This window comes from Mustela putorius, unplaced genomic scaffold (genome assembly GCF_011764305.1).
Source record: "Mustela putorius furo isolate JIRA1106 unplaced genomic scaffold, ASM1176430v1.1 tig00000738_pilon_pilon_pilon, whole genome shotgun sequence".
Lineage (NCBI taxonomy): Eukaryota > Metazoa > Chordata > Mammalia > Carnivora > Mustelidae > Mustela > Mustela putorius.
Window position 1 is genome coordinate 10,645,919 of NW_025421463.1, and position 20,566 is coordinate 10,666,484.

The 20,566-nt window shown below is 51.0% G+C and overlaps 1 protein-coding gene across 3 annotated transcripts in view; it reads left to right on the forward strand.

Annotated features, from left to right (window-relative positions):
* The window catches only part of LARGE1 (LARGE xylosyl- and glucuronyltransferase 1), a 521,107-nt gene that overhangs the window by 493,515 nt on the left and 7,026 nt on the right, over window positions 1-20,566 (forward strand). For all 3 annotated transcript variants that reach the window (XM_004743092.3, XM_004743093.3, XM_013051560.2), the window contains exon 13: window positions 16,883-17,029. In XM_004743092.3, the coding sequence (XP_004743149.1) occupies window positions 16,883-17,029 (147 nt within the window). The remainder of the gene's footprint in view (window positions 1-16,882; window positions 17,030-20,566) is intronic.

Below are 20,566 nucleotides of genomic sequence, written 5' to 3' on the forward strand. Positions count from 1 at the left end.
GTTCAGGTGTATGACATAGTGACTCAGCACTTCCATATGTCACCCGGCGCTCATCATGGCAGGGACCCTCCTTCATCCCCATCACCTGTTTCATCCATCCCTCCCCCACCCCCACCCCCCACCCCCCGGTAACCAGCAGTCCATTCTCTACAGTTCAGAGTCGATTTCTTGAAATCTCTCTCTCTGTTTGTGTTTAACTTTGCTCATTTGTTTGGTTTCTTGAATTGCACATGAATGAAATCATACGGTCTGTCTTTCACTGACTGACTGACTTTGCTTAGCATGGTACCCTCTAGCTCCGTCCAGACCGCTGCAAATGGCAAGATCTCACTCTTTTTATGGCTGAGTAGTATTCCACTGTATATACACACCATAACTTCTTTATCTGTTGATCTCTTGATGGACACTTGGGCTGCTTCCATCACTTGGTTGTTGTAAATAATGCAGCTGTAAATATCAGGGGCCCTGTATCTCTTTGAACTAGTGATTTTGTATTTGGGGGGTAAATACCCAGTAGTGCGATTGCTGGGTCGTAGGATAGCTCTGTTTTAACTTTCAGAGGAACCTCCATGCTGTTTTCCAGAGTGGCTGCACCAGCTTGCATTCCCACCTAACAGGGCACAAGGTTCCCCCTTTTTCCGCGTTCTCTCCAGCACCTGTTTCTTCTTGTGTTGTTGATTTTAGCCATTCTGACAGGTGTGTGATGACATCTCATTGTGGTTTTGATTTTCATTTCCCCAATGGTGAGCATCGTTTCATGTGTCTGTTGGTCCTCTGGATGTCTCTTTGGAGAAATATCTATTTGTGTGTTTTGCCTATTTTTTAGTGTGGTTATTTGATCTTGGGGTGTCAAGGTGTATTGTCCAATCTTTGTAAAGTACACATGTGGAAACAGACCAGAAGCCCTGACTTGCCCTGACTTGCCTATCTAGAACGAACAGACCTTGTAACTTTCCTGATTCTTCTTCTGTCTGATCCTTAGTACCCATTCGTCTTTTCTTTCATCTAGTGGGTAAACTTTTCTTTCTTTTCTTTTTTTTTCTAATAGATAGGAGGGCTTCTTCTTTTTTTTTTTTAAGATTTTATTTATTTATTTGACAGACAGAGATCACAAGTAGACAGAGAGGCAGGCAGAGAGAGAAGGAGAAGCGGGCTTCCTGCTGAGCAGAGAGCCTGATGCGGGCCTCGATCCCAGTACCCTGAGATCTTGACCTGAGCCGAAGGCAGAGGCTTAACTCACTGAGCCACCCAGGTGCCCCCAGTGGGTAAACTTTTATAAGGTACCTGCTACTCGTTGTCACCGTATCTGTGAACCGCAAAGATAGGACTGGCGAATTCCAGTGCTTACAGACCAGCAGTAATGACAGTTCAGTAAAGATGCACATTCTTTAGGTTCTGCAATGGGGCGGGGGGTGTCCCTTCCCAGTGGGATCCACCTAGTCTGGGGGTGGGGTTGGGAGTGAGAAGAAGGGATGCCCTGAAGAAGACAGATCCAAACGGAGGCTGAGTTGGAGTTGGCCGGTAGAGGTGGCATGTTCCAGGCGGAAGCAGCTGTCCGTTCCAGAGGTGCAGGGTGGCCGGGGCCTTGATGGAGAGAGCCGCGAGAGACGATGTGGACAGAAATGTCAGCTGGCGTGGGTCCCGCAGGACTCCTGATAAATATATAGAGGAGTGTGGGCTCCGTGAGGCAGGAGAGCCGTGGAGGAGCCCCAGGAGAATCGGCAGATCAGATGTTCCTTTTGGGAAGATGATTGTAGTTGCTTTGCGAAGGAGCAGAATCTCAGCAGGGCCAGAGCGAGGGGGAGAAACGAGGGGACTGTTGTGCTGATCCAGGCAAGAGGCAGAGAGGGTCTGGTGCAGGGTCGGAAGCAGAAGGTTGGCAGGTAGATGGACCAGTGGGAGACTCGGCAGCTGAAGTCAGGAACTGTCTGCAGAGGTGTGTGGACTTTGAAAGGGAAGGTGGGAATCTCTCCCAAATGCTGCCACCTGACTCTTCTTGGCAAAGTCCGCACCCTGAAATCCGGCCTGCTTTGGCCCGCCTCTCACGCCGGCCGCCTCCTGCTCTGCTGTGTCCGTGTCCTTCCTTGACAGAGCAGGCTTTCATGGCCTTGACTTTGAGTGTTACAGTGGACAGGACACTTGCTGAGACCCAGGACTCCTGTTCCCGCTCATGCTGTGTGCCGTAGTGAACTGTGTGACTTCCAGCAATTCTGTTTTCAGCCCGTTTCCTCATTATCAAGTGAAGAAATGATCTTATATCAGGAGTCATAAATGCAGATGCCCGGAGGGGTCAGAACCTTAGCCCAAAGCAACAAAAAATGCTGAGTAGGAGTCTCTAGAGAGACTATCACTCCCATCTGAGGCTCTTAGCTTCTCTCCACGCCAAATGTGGCATGATAGCTTTGGGGGCAGTGGGTGGCAGGGCTAAGGTCTTCATATTTTTCTTTCTTTTTTTTAAGATTTTTTTGATATATTTTAGAGGGTGGGAGAGTGTGCGACTGGGGATGCTAGGGAGGAGAGGGACAAGGACGAGCAAACTCTGTTGAGCATGGATCAACATGAGCAGGCCTGGATCTCATGAGCCTGAGGTCATGACCCGAGCTGAAACCAAGGGTCGGATGCTTAACTGATGGAGCCACCCAGGTAACCCGGTCTCCGTATTTTTCGAAAGGAGCTGGATACTTGGATTTTTGTGTTTTGATTTTTAAGTCAACAAGTAATTTAAAAACAAAACAAAACACTCTCCAATCCCAGACCCATATTTCTTCAGGCTGAAGAGAACCTCCCAGCCCCATCCTGTGCCAACAGTTTGTGACCTCTGACTTAGATAATTCCTAAGCACCAGAATTCTGAGAACAAGTAAGGACTAGGATTCTATCAGAAGCCCCAAAGAAGCTTGCACTGTTCTTTTCATATGAGGATAACCATATTGGCTTGCCATTGGCTTATGGAAAATTCTCTTCCAGCGAGTGGGATGAGTATGTTTCTGATCCAAACACTAAAATTGGATGTGCTTCGTGACCAGTAGTATATCGTTAGTCTAGGATGAGGTTACGGGTATGGTTTGCCATGAGTGTCGTAGACCCCAACAAGGCCTATGAACCCCTCTAGAGACCAACTTCTCCAGCAAAGATGCCCAACAAAATGCCATATCCAAATTCTGTTAAAATGGACATAATATCACAAATGCTGGTAGTTACAGTTTTTTGAGCCCTTAACTTGTGCCAGCTGCTTTGTAAAAATGACCTCTGTGGTTCCACAGAGGTAACTCTGTGAGGTACCTGTTGGAGGTAACTGTTAGCACAGGTGGCCAAGCCAAGGCCCTGGCGAGGTTAAATATTTGTGTCAGAGGGGGCAAGTGGGCTGCCCCCCAGGACAGCCTGCTCGCTTCTGGAAGGGGCCAGATCACTCTCAAAACCCCAGGACATGGGAGCAGGCTGACGGGCAGCCCTCTCCCTGGACCCCCGCCCCCACAAACAATCATATTGCCCTTCCGGGGCGGGGGCACTTGCTTTCCCCGAACAGTTCAGCATCAGCGCTCCCTTGGTGGTTGCTCAGCAACCAGCTAATATTACAGCAAAAACAAACGGATCAATCGGAAAATAACGAAGTCAGATACTCGTGTGGACCCAGCTGCAGAGTTCCAGTAAAATCTCTCCCCCACCCCTTCGCCGGTTTATTCTAAAGAACCGGCTTGTAGATGTGCGGCTGTCGCTCGATTCCAGAAACGTCAGGTGGGACTCGGCGGGGCGAGGCAGAACTGCTCCTGCATCCTGGGTCTGGTGCGCCTACCAAGCATGTGACTTGGGGCGACTCACTTAGTCTCTCCGGTCCTCTGTCTTCTCAGTTAATAAAGGGGCTCCTGAGAGCCTCCTGCAAGGGCATTGGAGGGACTCAATGGGAGTTAATTCTCTGTCCTGCTCACAACACTCAAAACTGGACCTCTTCACCTGGCCTCCCCGCCCCCCTAACCCCCTCCCATGCAAACTGCCAGCTTCAGGATAGCCAGGTCACTCCAGACCACCATCATGGCCTTTTTTCCTACAAAATGAGAAGCTGTAGACTTACGTTCATTGATTGAAAACTGTATGTAGTGAGCGCCTGTTACATGCCAGGCAGCGTGCCGCCTTGGGACGGGGCCGTCACCGGAGTCATTCAGACCTGCCTTTCAGTGCTGAGTACTCCTTACTCAGCATTTTGTTAACTTCCTGGGACTTTTTTTAAATTCGTGAGCTGGCGGTTGTGTTACTTCTTCCCTCTTAAGGTCCTGAGAAAATGAACTGTGATCACATCTGGACAGCAAAGGCACCCTGCCATGAATTGTGCCTCATTCATCTCTGTGACATTGCGCTGCTGGGACTCCCGTGAGCAGGACAAGCTGGCGGGTCCCTGCGCTCATGGGGTTTACATTCTAGGGGCCACTCTCAACTGTACGTGTTGCTGCCATTCTTGTTACCAATACAGAAATGGAGAGCAGAGATACAGAGCCACAGACTCATGGGTGGCCAGGGATGACCTCGGACTAACAAGTGTAAAGGCATGAGGTATCTTGACATTTTTGAAGAATGTTCCAGAATGGCAGAGGAATCGAAGGTGGAGGGTAGGGACAGCTTCTCTCAGCTGGGACATTGCATACCCGTGAGACTGAGCAGGCTTCCCAACTCTTGCACTCATCCTGCAGAATCTTCATCTTTGTTCAATGCCTGAAGCTTAAAACATCTGCTCTGTTTCATAAATGTCACCTTTGCTTCCTGGGGGATACACATACCACCCTGCATGGAGACTATATTCTGACCGTGTACAGGAATGACAGACTTCAGTTTTATTCTGCTCCCTCCAGGATGGTGGCCATCCACCCTCCCCCATCAGATGTCCCCTGGCACACCCAGCTGCTCTGTAAACACTTGTTGAATGAGTCCTGAAATCTGAACAAGACCAGGTAGAGAGAACACCAGGCCCAGCCAACCGGCTGCCTTCCATGAACCCTGACTAGGTGGCATTTCCTCAGGCTAATTCATCATTTGAGTTCTGCTATCTCGATAACATTTCACATTTACTGAGCACATACTATGTGCCGAGCACTCTTACCAGCACTTTGCACGTGTCTTGTCATTTAACCTCTTATTAGAGACAAGGTGGTTTAGACGAAGTAGCCTGCCCTCAGGCATGGCTTTGCCTCATGGGCAACTCGCTTCTCCTGGGCTTATTTGAGATATTCTACACTTAACCTATTTATTGATCCCACTGCCTGATGGGCCCATCTCCACCGCCGTGATGGCCATGGCCATCACCGTGGGTCGTACTTGTCAAGTTCATTCCATGCACTGGAGAACTGTCTTGGCATCTGTGTGAGATGACCTGTTTAACCCTTACACCCCGCCACAAACACCAAGCTGTCACTTGGTTTAAAGCACAAGCGGAGGGTGTCCAGGTGGGACCTGATTCCGAGCTGCCTGGCCCAGAGCTGTCCTCCTGACTTTGGGGGGACCGACTGCCCTCCCGTAACCCACCATCAGCACCTAGCACAGTGCCAGCATGCGGAATGTCCTCCTGCAGAAAGCGCAGCCCTTGAGAGTCATTAAGTAGAGGTGAGTCCGGATGCTGAGTTAGGGGAGGTGAGGCGTACAGAGTCCCTGGCACAGAGCATGGCCCCGTAATGGTAGCTGTCTCATGTTTTTAAACTTTGCCCCCAAACTCATTTTTAGCTTCTCTTTTTTCTGTAGCCCTCTCTGAGGGACAGGTTCTCTCTCTGGATATGTTAATGCCATCCATTTAGGAACCCTTAGATCTTACTGGGGCCCGGGCACCCTGCCCTGGCTCTCCAGAGGATTCTGCCCATCTCTGACCTCATCTGTTATGTGTATGATTTACTCTTGCACTCTCCATGGGGAGCCTTAGGCCCCTCACTTGCAAGTCTTTGCTATTGTCCCCACACACCTCCTGGAACTCTGTCCTCCAGGAGCTCCTTTCCTAGGCAACCGTATAGAATCTGAGCACACCCCATTACCTGCCTCCCAGCGATCAGCTCTGGTAACAGGTGCAGCAACTTTGCCTCCTGCCCACCCCTGCCCCAGGGAGGTTGCTGAGTCCTCGGAGGTGGTGTTCAGATGCTGCCCAGGCATACTGCTGGAAAGCCCTGCTTCTCTCTGGTGCTGTTGCAGCTAGGCAGTTTAAGGGGTGTGGGGGACAGCCAGAGACAGGGGCCTCTGTTAGCCTCCCTGAGACACACACACACACACACACACACATGCACACGGATGCCTCCCTTGCCCCTCCCGGGTGGGTTACATCTGCGGCCACATTCACCCACTGCTCCTCACCACCAGCTGGCTCACCCACGGGTTCCGTTTGCACCCTGCCCACGCCCTCGTTCCAGGAGGAAGCTGAGATCAGAAAAGGGTGGTCTCAGATGTGTGCCTCAGCTTTCTTTCTTGGCAGGGGTCACCCCAACCCCGCCCATGGCACCCCAGCCCCGCCCATGTCCCCCCGGAGAACATGCCAGGAGAATACATGGGCGCAGCGGTCTGTGGAGGGGAGGAGGACTTGACAAGCGCCTTCTGTGCACCAGGGCCGTGCCAGGTGCTCCACATGTGGTCCCTTTTTCATGGCAACCCACTCAGGGCCCAGGCCCTTAGTTCCCATTATCCAAGTGGGACGATGGAAACATGGAAGGCGTGTTTTCTCCAAAGTCCTGTGGACTAAGTGGCCAGACTATAATTTCAACCCAGTTTTGGAAACTCGGTCATTTCCAAAGGACGACCTTCACCATACCGTCTTTGTCTCCAGGTGCCAACCCCACACTGACTCCTTCCTTCCCTGTGCATTCGTTGAGTGACTCCTGTAGGCTGGAGCCGGAAACCCAGCTCCAAACACAGTTCACCACTGACCTCAAGCCCGGTGGAGCCTACAGGTACACATAGGCGGTCTGCGTGATACTACCACTGCCATGTCCCGCCATCACCATGTGTGGAACAGTCCCAAAAGAACTGGTCCCAAAGGCGATCTGGCCAGATACCCAGGGGATGGCATCAAAGCCAGCAGAGGGGGCAGGAGAGGAACCAGGAGCCAAGCTCCTGCTGCAGGCTGCACACAGAGCCTTAAGAGAAAGACTGAGTCTGTTCTGGGGTTTCTTAAACAGAGGTGCACTCCAGCACAAACTGCTGTTCTGCCTCCCACCCACTTTTTTTTTTTTTTTTAAGATTTTATTTATTTATTTGACAGAAAGAGAGACATCAAGAGAGGGAGCACAAGCTGGGGAAGTGGGAGAGGAAGAACAGGCTTTCTGCGGAGCAGGGAGCCCAATGTGGGGCTCCATCCCAGGACCCTGGGATCATGACCTGAGCCAAAGGCGGACGCTTAACGACCAAGCCCTCCAGGCGCCCCTCCCATCCACTTTTAATATAACTCTCACCTCTGTTCCCAGGAACTTATGAGAACCGCTTGGACTTCTTAGAGCTTGGCTTTGATTAAACAGCGTGCTCTCTGACCTTGGACTGGGCTCTGCCAGTCCGGGGCTCTGAGAGCTGATGGGCCTCCTCTCCTGGTTTTGTGACAGCAGCCTCAGGGCCTTCAGCCCGCGGTGCCCAGCAGTGTGTCCCTTGTCAGCCCTGGCCTTGGCCATTCATTGCATCTCTACAAATACCAGTTCAGCCCATTCTGTTATGGGAGCAGAAGTTCTCATGGACAGAGATCAAGGATCCGCCCACCCCTGCCAAAAGCATAGAGGCTACAGGAAGTGCCCAGATGGTAACCAGCACCACGAGGACTGATCTGAAAGCAGCTCCCTGATCCAAGCCGTAGCACGTGGGAAGACGCTCTCCAGAATTCTGGGATGGAGTTCTCCGGCGAAGGGTGGAGGGAGTGGTCTCAGCACCAAGGACAGAGGCGGTGAGGAGGATAGCAGGGACCAGTGTGCCACATTTGACAATGAGGGGACACTACTGACCTTGGTCAGATCCAGGGGTTCAGTGGCAGATTCCACTCATTTGAAAAAAGCAAATCACCATTGAACGAGGCCCAGGACAGCCAGTAGATCACTGCGCACATCTCTGCCTCTCCCGACACCATCTGTGTGCTGGCCTCTGACCACCTCGCTGCTGTGAGGCAGGACCTGCTGTGGAGATAAGTGTGTGATCTGTAGCTGCTGGCCCTGTCCCTCCTTTCTGGCCCCAAACCACTCTTCCATCAGCTGTGTTGACCCAAGGTGGATTCCAAGAGGCTCGTTGCTTCAGTTGCGTTAACAGACTTGACTCAGAGCCTGTGATGGATGATCTCTCCCAGTTATTTCTAAGCTGGTGCAGCCTTGACGAACAAAGCGATTGCCTTCTTCCCTTAAGGATGACGGTAGGATGATGGTGGGTGCCCCTGCCAGCTGGGTTAAAAGGCAAATTGCTGAACCTCTCGGGGGTCTCATGACTTTATCAGTAAACCCAGAAATACTAGAGCTTCTGTCACACGTGGCAATGATGAACGAAGTAAAGAAGATTAAAGAAGTAAAGCATCTGACATGCTTAAGGGGCTTGGTACTGAGTAGACATAAGCACCCTTTGTTACCATGTATTGACCACCAATGGTGTCCCAGGCATTTCTAAGAAATTTAGTTCCCCTAAATCCTGTGTGCTTTCTTTCCAAATATTTAGAACCCCTTCCACAGACCCCCGAACTCCTGCTGCTTAGAAAACGGTGGGGATCTCTGCTCCAGAAAGCAGAGAAGACACTCCTGTCTTCCTCCCTCCCTGCACTTTGAGCTCGGTCCAGACCAAGGTTCTGTCTGGATTCAGCTCTGCACTCCGTGCCTATGTCCGGTCTCATAAATAGCCATTAATGAGCATATTATCGTAGTTCTCTTAATAACCAAGTCCAAGAAATATTTATTATCAAGATAAGAAAACAAAAGCCCAGAGAGTTATGCAATTTGCCCACGATCACACAATTAGTGCGGCCCTTGAAGATAGGATCTCTGTCGTGTAAAAGATCACGCTCTGTTTCTTGCTCTTTGGCCTCCCTTGACATTGGCATTCCCCTGAGAGAGATTCGGTGCTCAAATCTGTGGAAGTGGTTTTAGTTGGCTCTTCTTGGACCATCAGACCTTTTGGCCACATGGAGGATGCCGTGATCGCACGTGGCTGCCACAGGGCCAGAATTGAAGAGCTTCGCGGTCACAGGTGTGGGTCCTGGTTCATCCCACCCCCTGCCCTTCCCCCACAAGTCTTCCTGGCACTGAAGCCTTGCGTCCACTGTCCTTGGCCAGCCTGCCTGCCCTGTCCCTGTGGCTGCCCGGGTTTGCCCTCCCTCCGCCACCAACCCCCCGTCCCACACCTGAAATATAGACAGACTGAAAGAGGAGATCATTGCAAAACCATTTTTTTTGCAGTGGTTGCAAAAAATGGTTAGACTTAACTGTGCTTTCTCATTTTTATTTACATCAGAGGGAGATGATTTCTCTTATTTTGTTTCCCGGAAGTGACATCAAGTTGGGTTGCCAGTGTCCAAGCCCATGCCCATGAGAGAGGAGGTGTTCATTTCAGGGAATTCTGAATAGTAGAGAGGCAGGAGTCTGTTAAGCCTTTGCAGGAAACTGGCACATAACTCAAGTCCCGTTTTCAGGCAAGCGTGACTGTTTGTGGGACCCCAGAGCGGTCTAGCAGGGCAACATGCCCCCCACCCCGGGCTCCCAGCCCATTGCTGAGAGGTTGGGAATTAGGAAGTTTGACTTATTTCATCTCCATGATGACCATGTGGGTCAATTCTGTCCAACCTCTAATCACATAAGGTGAAACTAAATGTTTTTTACAGCCAAGATAACTCGTGACAAGGTTGTATGCTTTTGCCGAGTAGAAGGTCCCGTTCTTTGGTCAGTGACCTTGGCCCCTGTGGCGTTCCTGCTTCCACTGTAGCCAGCCCCACCTCTGACTGCCAGTGGCACTCCCGATGGGGGATGCAGGACCAGTGTGGTGACAGGATCCCACTCCTGATGAACGATTTGACCCTGCTCTTACACTGACTTGATTCGTTTCTGCAGAACTAGGGGAATGCCTCTCCACATGGCCTTAGCCTCATGCCTACCCGCTAGCTGGTCTCAGCTGCTGCTTCAGGTCCTAGTTCCACATGTCTGTGATCAAGGAAGAAGCCGCATTGCCAAAATCCAGTGGTCAGCCTCTGCTTCTCATCTTGACTTCTCCGTGGCATCTGCCGATGGCCCCTCTGTTTCTTTCCTCTTGGCTTACTGAAGTGTGTGCCTGTCACCAGGTGGTTCTTCGACTTTAGGAGTCCCTCCCTGTAGTTCTCATCGGTGGCTGCCTCTCTTCTCCTCCTACCCTCGCTCGATGATGTTGTTCAGTCTCGTGGCTTTAAATGCACCTGCCACTGATCTTCAAAATATCCCCACCCAGCCCTGTCTCTTGACCTCAAAACTCGTCTGTCCGATGGTCTTCTCGTCTCTGCCTCGTTCTCTCAAGCATCTCAGGCAAACTGTTCTCAGGCAACCTAAGTCTCATCTTACCCAAAAAGCTCATGCCGGCATCTCATTTGATGGCCACTTCAGTCTTCCCCTGACACAAGCCAAGAGCCTTGCGTCATCTCCTGTCCACTCTCACACCCCACACCCAGAGGGTAAGGAAATCCTGCTGGCTCTAGAACCAGGCCAGTTCTTTCCACCTTCATTCTGACCATCAAGGTCCACGCTAGCTCAGCCATAGCAGCCTGGGAGCCCCCTAACTGATCTCTTTGCTTCTACCCATGCAACGCAGCAGCCTGTTCCCAACACAGCAGCCAGAGGCATTCTTTAATACAGAAAGCAGCTCCTCTCCTTAGCTCGGGGTCCCCAGTGACTCCCTGTCTCACTAAGTAAAATCCCGAGACCTCTGTATTGGTCTCCTATGGCTGCTGTAACAAATTACCACAAATGTGGCCATTGAAAACAGCAGAAAACATTTTATCTCACAGCTCTGGAGGTCAGGATCGGAAACTGGTTTCACAGGGCTGAAATCATGGGGTCCACAGGCTGCGTTCTTTCTGGAGGCTCTACAGGAGAATGTTTCTTGCCCTCTGGCTCATCCACTTCTTTGACTCGTGGCCACATCACCCCCAACTCTGCTTCCATTGTCCCTTCTCCTTCCTGACTCTGACCCTCCTGCCTCTCTCCTATCGAGACCCTTGGGATCCCTCAAATAACTCGGGATCATCTTGCCATCTCAGCACCCTCCATCACACCTGTAGAGTCCTACTTGCCATGGGAGGTTCCTTATCACCAGGTTTCCGGGATTAGGACATGGACAGCTTTGGAGGAGAGAACAGTGGCATTCTTTCGCTCCCCTCAACCTTCAGGGATCTACGAGACTTTCTATGGCCTGTAGCTCTCCCTCCCCGCCTGTCTCTCTGGCCTGGTTAGGGACTCTCCCTGTCCTTTATTGTGCTCTTGTCCTCCCTTAGGGCCTTCGCGCTGGCTGTTCCTTAGCTGAGAAAGCTCTTGGCCCGGATCGCGGCATGATTGCCCCCTCCCCTACTGCCTGCCCGTCTCCGTGAGGCCGACCTGCACCACCCCGTCTCGGACTGCAACCAGTTCCCCACCCTTGCCATTCCGCACACCCCAACCCAGCTCTGTTCTCCCTCCCAGAAATTCTGGCTTTCTGACATACTCTGTAATTCACTTACTGTTCTGGCTTCCTTCCGGAAATATCAGCCCTACGTGAACAGGAATTTCTGCCTGTTGTATTGACTGATGTCTCCCGAGTGCCCGTGCAGTGCCTGGCATGTGGCAGAGCGAGTGAGGAAACAAACAGGTGGAATCTTGGCCGGCGTTGGCACTGGACTTGGTGATCGGGTCGAGCCGGCGCCAGAGAGGATGAACGGGCAGTCATGATCACGGCCAGAGCACACAGAGTGCTTCTCTTCTGCTGGCCTGGGGATTGCTTGGCCCCAGACCCCCAGTGAAATCAATGCTGTTGTCGCCAGCCTCCATCATCACAGACTCGGAAAGCAGAAGAGAGAGGACAAGTAATCGGCCAGAAGGCGAACTAGGGCAGCCTGCGCCCTCGTCCCCACCCCTGAAGTCAGAAGAGGTCTGCCGCACGCCATTGTTCCTTACTTCTCTGAGATGCTTTCCTGAAATCTCATCATGTCTGGCACCTGGGCTGTTGCCTTGGTGACAGAGATCTGTCTCGAGGGCAGAGGATGGGGTGAAAAGGGTAGAGATGGAGGGAGGGGTGTGACTGTGTGTATATGGGGGTGGGGTGTGCCCTCACGACCCGCTGTCAGGATCAGTCTTGGGGATTGGTCATTCTCAACCCCGGGAAGCCCATCTTCCTCACAGCTGTGTCTTTGTGCTGTGTCTTTGACATAACGCTGAGCCCATGCGAGCCTCCAGTCAGCCCCTGGCCACCCCCTCGGTTGGTATCGGAATCCTCATTCACATTCTCTCCCTTACTTGTCACTTTTCCCAGGTGGGAGCCAAACATGTTATGAACTATTTGCACACTTGAGTAAGTGGAGGGGAGACATGCAGGAGGCCTGGGGGGCTGGAAGACAGACGCTGCCCAGTGCTCGGTCCCCCCTCTGACCCCCAGTCAGCTCTACCTCCACCAGATTGGAGGGGCCAAACTTACTCTGCCTGGAGCGTCTGAATAGTTTCTGACATGAAGAAGGATCCAGAGAGCTGGGCTGGAGACTAAGATCTAATACACTGTTTCCATAGATAAGCAGGTTGGCAACAAAATCCTGCTCTGGTTGCAAGAGTCTGTTGCCTTTCTTGGCTCCTCTGCTCTCACCCATCTCCGGCAGCCGCCCCCACCCCATCCCCGTAAGCTGAGCCAGAAAGGGGAAGGGGTCATTTGTTAATCGGTTACGCTAAGTCAGGCACTGGATCAGGCTCTTCTAGAGCGACTGCGTTGCTTTATCCTTTCAGCAACCCTGGTTGATAAGGGTTATCATCTCCATTTTACAGCCGGGGAACCTGTAACCAAGAGAAGTTGAATATTGTGCCCAAGGTCATAAGAGAGTGGCAGGCAGGATTTTAACCCGGGGCCAGCAGGCTCCAGGTCATGTGTATTTGTTGTGCTCTCTGTTTTACCAGCGGGGGTCTGAAGTACTTCAGGTGAAATCTTCTCTTAAGAGTTCCTCAGTCCACAAATGTAGTAGTAGGTTGGGGATATTTTTGAAAGGGTCTTGGGCAACCAGGATTCTTCAGAGAAACAGAACCAGCAAGTGGAAAGTTCTTTTTAGGAACTGTGATGACTGACAATCCATAAGACAGGCTAGCAGGCTGGAAACTCAGGCAGGATTTTGATGTAACAGTCCAGAGGCAGAATCTCTTCTTTTTCAGGAAAGCTCAGAGTTGGTTCTGACATTCTTCCACTGATTAGATGCGGCCTACCCAGATTGTTGAGGGCAAGGGCTTTATTTAGAGTTAACTGTAAACATTAATTATAGCCACAAAATATTTCATGGCAATATTTAAAAGAGTGTTTGACCAAACAGCTGGCCCCCTGACCTAGCCAAGTTAACCCATAAAAGCAACCATCACAGGCTGAACCATCATACATATGGTACTTAATGTGTGCTGGGCATTGCACCAAGAACTTCCATGAGCTCATGTGCTTTTACTCACCAAAATGTTTAACAAGATTATAAACTCTGAGACTCAGGATGGCTCAAGTGACTCTCTGGGAAGAGCCGTAGAGTCAGAACTAGAAGCCAAATGTGTCTGATTGCTACTGCACCAGATTACTTTCCAGAATCTTCAGCATTAATAATCTAGATTTAGCATTCTAAAAGGATGCATGAAGGGACCCAAAGTCACTCAGCTTCTCCAGGCTGGCTGCAAAACTCACATCTCTTGACTCCTAGTCTAGCCAGTCTCCTGGGAGGATTCTGCATATGAAACACTCTGTCTCCTGCAGGACTCCCTTTCCAGATAAATGGTGGAGGCACATTGTGCATCCCTAGATGGTCAGCAAAGCCCCAGCAAGGGAAGGTCATACCAACAGGAAACTGTGCAGAAGGGCCTGAGCTATATCGTTGCCAGCTCAATGAGCAGATGTGCTCGAAGTCAGTATCCTGAAACCATTTTTATTGCTGAAACGAGTTCATAATGAGATCCACTCAGGATATCAATATCCAAACCTCTTCGGACTGAATCTGAAATGGACCTATCTAGTGACAGATCCATCCTTGTGGCAGTCTGTGTTTTAGAGAGATTAAAGGGAATTTTAGAAGACACTCCAGGATCTGATGCTCTCTCTGCAGACAGAAATAAGACTTTTTAAGCATGCTGCTTGCTTGGTCTACGTTCTGTGGGTCTTGCAAGATACCAGTCGGGGTGGTTTGGTTGCAAGCACCAGAGATCGGCAGTAGGCAGCTTCACTGAAATGAAAAGAAGTCAAAGGACCAATGGCCAACAAAAAAAAAAAAAAAAAAAAGAAAAGAAAAGAAAAATTGAGTGGTATTTCTTATGGCACCAAAGTAGAATTTGGGAAACTGATACTTGAGACCGTAATTAACCCGGGCAGCTCTGGGCCCCTCTGCAGCCGAAGTTCAGAAGCCTCTATAGAGTGCTGCCTGACATTAACGCATGTCAGCCCTTTGGTTTCCAGTCTCGGCATCTCTGTTCAGATTTCCAGGAGTGAGGAACTGATTTGCTCAGCTTGAGTTAAGTGTCTACCCCTGAACATGGCCCTGGCCATGTTCCCAGAGCTGTTGCTAAATGCAAGGACCATGATGAGAAAAAGAATCATCTTTGAGCAGGGCAGTCTGAGAAGTGGCTACTGTAACGTGATTATAATAGTGACAGAGAAAGACACATGGGCACCCACAGACCTCTGTTGTGGGTGTGTGTACACACTTTGCCCATCCCTTTGTGGTTCAGTGCCACTAGCCTCCCACACTTTCCCAATTATCTTAACATAATTAGCTGCAAATGCAATCTTGGGCTTTCAGCATCCTGAGATGTTTGCGACAAGAATGTAAATACCAGGCAGGAAGGACTTGGGGTGCCTCTCCGCTCCCTCCTTCCTGGGGCTTTGCCATCTGGTGAGTCCAAGGGTATCCTCTAGAGCCCTGTGGCCTGCCCCTGATACCCAGAACCAAGAGATAAGGTATCCGATTTTCCTGGAGAAAAGGTGGCAAGCCCCCATTCTGCCTATGTCTAATACAGGATTGAGTGAGAAGAGTGCTTGGCCATGGGTGAGGGAATCTTGGGTGTTTGGAAACTGGGAAGTCATTGTTCAGAAAGACAAAGCAGGAGAGGAATGCAGACCAAAGCAGGCTGACTCGGGCTACTCGTCCTCCAACTGGCTAAATATAGCTCACCCAGATTCTATCTCGGTGTCATCCTTTGAGTCTCCCCAGAAACAGTGACATCAGGGTCATACGTCGTTTGGTGTATAGTTAACATAAGCCTAATTATAAACAATGAATTACAACTGCTAGTCAGAGGATTCTAAAATGACTTTCTGGTCCATCGTAGCCCTGCCCTGTCCAGGGGGCACTGATGCCACCCCTTCCCCAAGGCAGGCTTCTGAGACCTGTCCTTCCTCTGCCCTCATCATTCATGGATACCAAACCCTGCTTCGTCCTTCTCACACTGCTGCTCTGTTCTTGCCCCACACTGGCCTTGGCCAACACAGTTTTCCTTCGTGGTAGCATGACCCCGCCCTCACGGACTTGTCCCTGCTTACATACAAGTTCAGAGTGAAGTGGCTTTAGTAATACGATAGCGATAAGTCATATTGCTGTGGAAGGCTGCGTCTTCCAGTATTTTGCAAAATGCCTTCCAGTGCCTTGATTACCCTAAGGAAGACTGCTTTCTCTCCGTCGGAGATGATAAGCATTCAATAGCCCTCTCTGGCACGGAGACCCAAGAGTCAGTGGTCTGAGCAGGAAGCCAGAATGGAGTACCAAAGTCATGTCCAAAAGGGATCATTGGGAAATCAAGCCAGGAAATAAGGATCATGTTGTGGTCGAAGAGTGACCACGTGTTGGTGCAAGCCAGCCATGTACCAAGTGTGCCAAATGGCATTTGTATTTATGCTACCTTGTTCGGCCCCCACGACAGCTCCAGGAGGGGGGAAATCATGGCCCCATTTTAGGAAGGAGAGACCTGAGGTCGTAAGAAGCTAAATGTCCGTGTTCATTACAAGCCTCCTGCTCTGTGTCCCTCCCTGAGCCTTTCTCCCTTTCAAAATGATGCCCGCAGAGCTGGACAATAGCAGACAAATCTAGAAGGGCAGGAGCCAGATCTCAGAGGAGTAGAGCAGAAGTCCAGGTTCAAAGGTGGGAGTGAAGAAGCACATGGAGAATGATCTCCCTCGCGTGGGGTGTGAGCTCTGTCGTTTTGGGTGCTGGCTGCATTTGGCAGGTCTGGTGACTTTAACGGCTCAGGCTGGGGGATTCAGGGGTTGAGAAGTCCAAGAAATGGGACCTAGAAATATCCAGGTTGGTGATCCAGTTATCAACTTGCTGTCTGACGTTCCCGTGTGGCCAGTGGTGCAGAAGGAGTGGATAGCCAGCCCAGTGGACCCTGCAAGCTGTGAGTCCCTGGAGACCTCCCCTTCTGGGCTTGGCTCGGACAGCAACACTGCAAAAGTGACGGAGGGTCTCCCAGCCCCTCCTATCTGGCCTGTCCTTGGTTCACTCTCCAGGGAGACTCCACGTTTTGGCTCAGAGACAGGCTTTCTTCTCTGAACTCCTGAGTTACTACTCAGGAGTTACCACTCAGTTGGACCAGCTGCTTGGCCTCCTTGAGCCTCGGTTTCCCCATCTTTAAGCTGAGAGTTGGACTTGGGCTTTCTGTCCTCCGCCCCCTGTGCCCCCTCCCTGCCCTCACGTGGGAAAGGCCTCTCTGCCTGGCCTCACGGGGACCCTGTCTCTGCCTGTCCTCTCCTTTCAGGAAGTCTGTCATCCAGCTCGACCTTGCCAACACCAAGAAGGCGATGATCGTCCCTGCATTCGAGACACTGCGCTACCGGCTGTCTTTTCCCAAGTCGAAAGCGGAGTTGCTGTCAATGCTGGACATGGGCACTCTTTTCACATTCAGGTGAGTAGCCTCAGTGCTGTCCCCCATGGTCGTCCGAGGCCTTCCTGTCCCCGGAAATCAGACACCAGCGCTGCTGGTGAAGTTCGCTACCTTAGACCATCTTAAGGCCAGAAAAAGTGCCACTGGTCCCCAACTACATGTTTGGAATATTCTTTCTTCCCACATGCCATGTGGCTTTGTTTCATACATGGGTGGTGGTGGTGGGGGCGTCCTGTAGCCAGATGGAAGGACCAGATGTCAGATGTCAGATGGGAAGTCACCTTACCCTTTCTGTACTTGACTCAGCATAGGTTCCCGATCCTGTCTCCTGTCTGAATTCTGGTTTTGGTTCGCTTGCTCCTTCATTCACCTGGGAAGTGGGTTCGACCTATTAGCACCGTGGTTGCTGTTCCCTTTTTCCTCTCTGCGAGGGAGTGGTCTGTACTCTGCGCTCCTCAGGCCTAGGATGAGTGCCTGCAGCTTCACCAGCTAATGGCATTAAGGCGACTCCAGGGTGGACGCGGCAGATGGGGCAGCTGACTTTCCCATTGCCTGAGTGATGATTTTTTAAACAAGCGCCTCATTTGCCTGATGCTCTAATCAGTCCTGTGGGAGCATCACAGGGGAGCTACCCTGCTGTCTGTCCAAAATGCCCACGGAGTGTGTACAACGGTACAGGTGTGAATGGGTTCTGACTCCCGGGAACAGGCTGTGGCATTTAATGCCCTTGCAGGACGTAGGGGGTCCTTCCCAGTCCCTTAACAGAGCAGTCTGAAGAGAGAGTCAGTGCTCCCCTCTGCTCCTGTTTTAAAGAGAAACCACCACTTTGAACAGGGAAAGAATGGCCACCACTGCCTTTGAGTAAAAAAAAAAACAAAAAAAAAACCATACATTTCCAGGCAATCCGAGTTTTATTGAAAAGGTTGTAATAATAACTTCAGTTTCCACCCTACTATTAAGTTACTAGAAGTTTCTAGAAGGTTTTCTCAAACAAACTTTATTTTGGGAAAGTAACCTTATGAGATAGGTTATTTGTTCAACAGTTCAGAGATGATCCTTTTTCCACGTTTTAAGCAGATAAACTGAGGAGTGGAAGGGTCCTGCTGGAGCCAGGACTCCAAACCCAGCCTTCCTCCCGTATCCAGAATTCTAGAAAGTAACCTGAGATGGTTTAATCACCTCTTCCAACCCAGACTTCTTTCTTCTTGGAAAGAAATAACAACTACCATTTGTTGGCTACGTAACTTGTGCCAGGGACTGTCATCAGCTCATGTAATCCTCACAACAGATCTGAGGCAGATACTGTCATCCCCCTTTTACAGATAAAGAAACTGAGGCTCTGAGAAGCCAAATGGCTTACCCAAGGTCACACCATCAGTACACAGCAGAACCTGCGTTCGGTCCAGGTCTGAGGAGCTGCAGAGCCCAGGCTTTTAACTCAGATCCCATTGGACTGAGTCCTGAATGTTCTTACCAATCTGAGTTAGATGCAGATGCAAAATGAGACTCTGAGACCAGATCTTCATCTGAGCCTCCCACAGACGCCATAGCCTGATGGCTTCACACCAGACAGATTTCCAGGGCCTCTTTCCTTCCATCTCGTTCCCCAGGTGGTTTGAGAACTCATTTCAAGGCCATGTCTGTGGGCAAGAGAGCTGGGGCTTGGCCTGCTGTTTCCAGGATTCCTGCTCTGGCCATAGCTCACAACTCACAAGGTCAAGTGCTGAATTATAGACCTTCTTTCCCTCCAAACAATGAGCTCTCATGTCTCCTCGCAGCTGGGACCCCCTCCCACTGCGGCTGGAATGGGAAATCATCCCCACCCCTGCTGGTCCTCTAGGTTCCTGGATGAGTAGCATCCGCGTCCCCTGGGAACATAGAATTCTTAAGTCTCAAGCCCCGTTCCAGATGGCCTGGACCAGAAACTCTGGGGGTGGGGCCCAGTGGTGGGTTAAACAGTAGTCTCCGAGGTGATTCTGAAATTCAGCTCAAGTCTGAGAATGACTGCTCAAAGCAGGGTGCCCCAGATCTCTCCGGAGTGGCACCTCACATGGCGCATCCAGGAAACCTCTTTTGTCTCTTGTTTGGAGGCTTCCTGGTGTCAATGGTGTCCAGAACAAGTGAATCCCCTGCACTGACGGTGGGTTTGGGGGGGCGGAGTCAGGTGGCCGCATGCTCTCGTGGCAGGTGAACTGTAATGTCACCCTCTTCTGTGCTGACCAGCTGTGCAGCACATCTGTCTGTCTTCGGACCGAATACATGGTCTTTGGGTGTGGGGGGTGCATGGAAGCTGCACCCCCCACACCCAGGGGGCCAGGACTGACCGAGCCGCCCTTCCCCCTCTCTGCTTCCTCTGTGTCACACGAGGCCAAAGGTTTGCATTCTGAATAAAATGGCTGTTGATACATTGACATCACGGAGAGTAAGACCCTTGCAAATTGACATCATATCTAGGGCAAATGAGAGGAAGTAATGAGCATATCTTCCCTTTCAGAGGCATCACTGTATATCAGCTCCTGCTCTGGGTGCCTCCTGTGAATTCACATCACATCATAAATCCGTGACGTAGGCATGATTCTGTTTTACCAAGAGAAAGAAAGGAACGGTTATTATTATTTATTAATAATTTTGCTTAGAAAAGGAAACAAAGGAACAGAGGAATTAGGTACATTTTCTACAACTGCTGAGAGACAGAATTCCAACCGACAGGTGGGCTCCAGAGCCATTGTTTTTAGCCGCCTTGTTAAAGTGCCTGTTAGGGAAGGAGCATTTATTGAGCACCTCCTGTATGCCAGCACTGCGCCAAGCCCTTTATAAACATTTCCTCATTTCAGTTCCCCAGCCGTTCAACAAGATAGGTGTTCTTTTCCCCAGGGGACACAAGAGGGAAGTAAAGTCTAATTTAAATGCTCTGCTGACCCACTCCTCCGCTCCAAAGTGACAGGGGTGGGTTTTGAACCCCGGCGCGGTGGCCCTGCTGTGCGAGCTTGAGCCAGTGCGTGTGCCCGGCCGCTGGTGGTGCTGGGCCGGCTCTGCAAGTGTCAGGTGTGGGGACTGCCCATCGGGTTAGTTCACGAATGGAAAATCAGCTCCTTCCCGGCCTGATTCTTGGCTTAATCCCAACTTGCTGCAGTATGCCTCCTTTCCACACTCTGTGCAGGTGGCGTTAGTCAGCCTTTTATGTTCCTTCCCATCGTGGGATCGTGGTTTTGTGGCACTTGCCGAATCCATGGAGCTGGGGTTTCCAGTCCCTGTCCTCTGCCGGCCCGGCCGTGTCGCCCAGTGACACTGTACTGAAGGGCCACAGGTTGGCCAGTGGGCAGTTCGTGAGGGTCCTGGGAAGGTCCAGCCTCGGGGGTGAGGGCACAGAGTAAGCAAGTGGCCACGTCACCTACCAGAAGATTCCACCTGTCATACTGCCCACGGGCTCTCACTTAACCCTCATGTGCTTTAGAACCTCCGTGAGTGGAGGTGGGACCCCGAACTGTGAGCTCCTTTCTCCCTGAAGCTCCCTAAGTTGTTGGGGTCCCACCTTTCCTATTCCCTTTGTCTACAATG